The sequence below is a fragment of the Coregonus lavaretus genome (assembly GCF_964263955.1).
Source record: "Coregonus lavaretus genome assembly, chromosome: 3".
NCBI classification, from domain to species: domain Eukaryota; kingdom Metazoa; phylum Chordata; class Actinopteri; order Salmoniformes; family Salmonidae; genus Coregonus; species Coregonus lavaretus.
In genome coordinates, this window is record NC_139990.1 from 44,126,660 (window position 1) to 44,131,311 (window position 4,652).

Sequence of the window (4,652 nt, forward strand, 5' to 3'; positions counted from 1 at the left end):
GTTGTTTTTAAAGCCCTTAGTCACAGTTAATAACCTTGGTCTCAGACGGTTTATTGCACTACACTCCAATCGTACAAATGCTCCAGACGAAGACGCGTTTTATGGCCAAGTTGCTGCAGCAACAGGGAGGATGTACAGGCCAGGATGAACAGTCCAAAGACCATCACGCGTACTGGCTGCAGCAGGCCATCTACACCAGCTTATTGCTGCTATCCCTCTTAATTGGTGTTTTCACTAGCCCACTATTCATGAACGCCCATAGGCTTTGAACTATAATACATTAACCGAAATATTGGCAAACATCAGCCAATTTTACACATACGCCTAATACACAATCAGTAGGCCTAATATTAGAATTTGCCAATATAATAAAACAACAACTGATCAAGTTTTTTATTTTTATGTAGGCCTACCTTAAGTATTTTACTTTATTTATTTAAGGTAGGCTATACATTCTCTTTTATAGGCCTAGTCTTATTTTTGAAACTATACACTTAAACGCGGGCCATTTAAACTCCAGACGTTGATTCTATATAAAAGTCCTCTCGTGATGGATGGTTTAGCATGGTACATAAAGTTGAATAAAATAACGTGATAGACAACCTTTTGGGTGGAAGTTCCGTAATGGATATTTAACGTTAATTGCAGAGGATCGCATTTCGGCCCATGGGGGCAATGTAAAGTCAAATACATCATACATCTGATATGACCCACGCAGCCAGGTTTTATGTCGAGAATCATACAAGGAGATATTTTCTCGAGACATATAGACCCATTCATCCAATTTAGAAAATAAACTAAGAAAACAAATGGAAAGGTCTCGACCTGTGACTCGTATGTCTCCAATAGGGTGTGTGAAATAGGCTAAGCCTATATAGGGCCTAATCATTCCAAACAACATCGTAGGCTGTTTACACAGAGGAACATTTGAATAGGCTAAAAAATGAAGACAAATAACTAAAATGTCCCACAAATAGGCTATTTCGGCTCAATATATTGTAGCAGCTTTTCTCTTGCCACAAACAAAGGCAACTGGCTGACATGTTCCGACATTGAGAACTTAAACGAACACTTTCAAGTATCAGGGTTGATTGAACAATTTTACAATATAACCTTTGTATGTCGAATATTTCACGAGAACAAAAACTATGGCAATCAATGCATAAATAACAGGCCTATATTCAACTATAGGCTAGTTCTTCTGTGCGTGTGTAATGGCGACAACAAACAACCAACAAAGTTTGGGATAAATCATGCCTTCTCGTCATGGAAAAGGTATTTCCCCTTTGTAAGTGCATATATAATAAATGTAAAGATACAGGTTGTTAAATATGGTACACAGTTAAATGTCAAATTTGACATGAAATAGGCGCGCGTATGCATTACGCATTGATGGCAATTAAATAATTTGCTCGAAAATATGACTTTTACGCAAGTTAGGATTCGACCAAATATATTTTCTGTTTTGGTGGCACCACACTTCGTAACAACAAATAGCAAGATCAAATGATCAATACGGTGAACAAGAAAAACACCTAAAATGAAAATAGGCCAATAGGTCTAATAATAATAATAATAAAAATAATAATGATCATTATAATAAAACAGTAGGTATTACTCCCAAAAAATTAAGTGTGGCGGACAAAGAAATCTACAAATGTCCGTCCATCACAGGAGGGGTGTAATCAGGAATTTGCAGACAGTAACGAACTTGAAATTAGCGATTGAGCTTCATGCATGCCTTGTCTGAGGGAAAGACGAAATCCATCAGTCAGTGTTACAGCATAGGGTTCGTTGTATAATACTGCAAACGGTCTCTGTTCAGTTTCTTCTCTTTCATCCTCCTGTTTTGAAACCAGATTTTAACTTGACGGTCGGTGAGATTGAGCATCCTCGAAAGTTGAAGACGTTTCTCCTTGTTGATGTAAACACTGAAAAAGAACTCCCTCTCCAGTTCTCTGATTTGGTATTTGGTGTATGGACATCTCTTCTTACGCGTTTTCTGTCCACCTGAAAAGAAGAATTGCAATTCAGATAGAAACTGGATAAATAGTTTTGGCCAGGTTTTGCTTTTAATAAGCTTAAATCCCAACATTTCTATGCATATTTAGGGTACATTATGCAACATAATCATGACATTTCTTAGAGTTCAGTATATGGAAATGATGGGTGGTAAAAATCAATAGCCCTAATAATAACACCTCTCGACAACATCAAACACGAGCCCTCACAAAAGGAACATCATTACAAAAACGCAGTGGTAAACGCTTTCTAGTGTATACTAGCCTAATGTATTATACTGTGTATGCTGTGCTTTCTACACATTTTCTATGTAATGTGAATGTTTTTATAGATTTTGTGGATCCCAGGACTCCCTGGAAAACAGTGCCGCACTGGGCAAAAACTGGTTGAATCAACGTTGTTTCCACGTCATTTCAACAACAAAAAATGTAATATGATGACGTTGAATCAACGTGGAAAACTGATTGGATTTGCAAAAAGTCATCAATGTAAGGGAATTCCATATTTTTTTTCATCCAACTTCTAACCTAAATCCAATGACATGGTGAATTGTTTTGTTGCTTTCATGTTGATTTCACGTTAGTTGACAACTCAACCAAATGTAAATCAAAACTAGACGTTGAAATAACGTCTGTGCACAGTGGGTGGCAATTGTTATTGAGTGGACTATCCTCCTGGCTAAATAAATAAATGAATCAATGAAATCAATGAAATGTTAAATTATTTACTTTATCACCTTATACTATATCTCTAAGATTATATTAATATAATAACAATATACCAAACAGGTTATAGGGGGACCCATGCAGCACAAAAACAGAGAAACACGATTCAATTCGTCCCTGAGTTATAATGTATGAAGATATAATTTTGCAATAAATCTATAAATTCATTAAGTTCTCGTTGCAGTCGTTTGAAACGTTATGAAAAGTAAGCCAAGCTATGCGTCTATAAACTAGAACAACTAATAGGCCTACAAATATGCTCGAATATTTTAGAGGGGGAAATGCTCTGTCTTTCACAGCCAATTTCAGTCCCAAGCACGTGATCTTTTCGTTTATAACAACGTTTTTGTTGGGGTAGATCTACAGCCCCTCAATAAACCTTATGCGCTTATAAAACAGCATATAAACGCCTTAACAGCAGCGCGTTAGATTGCAAACTTTCTCACAGAACTGGTGCGCGTCGTCTTTATACTCACGGCTGCAGCTATATTTCTCCTCATTGTTGCCGGAAGAAGACACCGGGCTGCAGCTCTCCTGGCGCGGCGGTCTCTCCTCTGTATCCCGGCACTTATCGGAGCCGGTCACCGGAACTGTAGGTAGTTTGGTGGCAGTTCTGTCCACGGAATGTTCGTTTGTTGGTGTGGTGTCTACGCTTCCGTGGGCAGTATCGAAAAACTGATCAAAGGCTTGTGGTAGCACTCCATTCCTGCTCACACTGCCATGGAGACTGGATATGGGATTGGAGGTGCTGGAGTGATAGACATCACTGTAGTTATTTTTCGTGAATATTTCCCCCAAGGAAGTCGAGCTTGATAAACAGTCCCTATGCACCGTGTCCTCAGTGGGGTAGCAGTGTGACATACCGCCCCTATGGTGGTGCCATTTACTGGAGCTAGCAATGCCATGATAGTCCCTGAAAGCTACCTCTCTGACAGACGGAAGCTGTGGCAGAGTTGAGGATGGGTAGGAATATGTCATGGGACTAGAAGACTGACTCTGGTGAGACAAAAAAGGAGGGAGGCTTGAGAAGTCTGATCCGGAGATGTAATAGGTGCAGCTGCCGGGCAAATACATATTAGACCCAACTGGGACCCGCTCATCAAAATCCATAATGATTCGATCTTGCGTAGCCTGTAGCCTACTCTAATAGCCTACCATCCCTTCCTTCGCATCGTTCCTCTGTGCTGCTAGGCTCCAGTCACTTTGAAGCAGATCCGTTGAGCAACAAATTCTAAGACGTGAAGCTGACGTGCAGTTTGTTCTCCATCCATTCCGTACCTGAGAGCGCCAGTCATGTGACCAGGGGCAGAACTGGACAGATATGTCTGTTCAACTGATGCGTGGCAATGAGTGCATGCGTTTCTTAATTAAAGTGTGTGATATTAAATAATTTCCCGAATTTATAAGTAACCATACCAAAGAACGGATTAGTATGATTTGAAACACATTTGAAGTCACGGTAAATCAAGGCCTTGATGCAGCATGTGCGAATAACCTTTGTTATTAACGATCAATTTTTTTTATTTATTAATACTTTTAGAATATATTTTTCATGTGTTATATTCTCACATCTTTATCTCTGGGACATACATTGATCACTATGGCGCATATGCTGTTGTATGGACACATAAAGGCATTGTAAAGTGTATGGGTAAAATATAATTAAACCAGAACAACACAGAACATTCTATTTGTAATAAAAGGCTCTGGATCAACCCATTTCCACAACCACTATGCCTTTTCCACTAATGTATTACGCAAGTATTAATATTAGCCTACAGCATGTGGGCTAAGGCTACAAGAAGAAAATGGTATTATACAGAAGCCCATCTCAATCTAGCGCTATATCAATATATTTGTAGGCATTTCCATTTGTAACAGTAATGGTTAGGCGTTATGCAAATT

The 4,652-nt window shown here is 38.9% G+C and overlaps 1 protein-coding gene across 1 annotated transcript; it reads right to left on the reverse strand.

The window, feature by feature from the left end:
• Nucleotides 1-1,777: 1,777 nt before the first annotated feature.
• Nucleotides 1,778-3,857, reverse strand: LOC311111466 (homeobox protein Hox-A11b-like; the record flags this gene model as incomplete). Its single annotated transcript, XM_084154200.1, has 2 exons — nucleotides 1,778-2,010; nucleotides 3,224-3,857. The coding sequence occupies 2 exons, from the start codon at nucleotides 3,855-3,857 to the stop codon at nucleotides 1,778-1,780; spliced, it is 867 nt and encodes a 288-aa protein (XP_084010326.1).
• Between the last annotated feature and the right edge of the window lie 795 nt (nucleotides 3,858-4,652).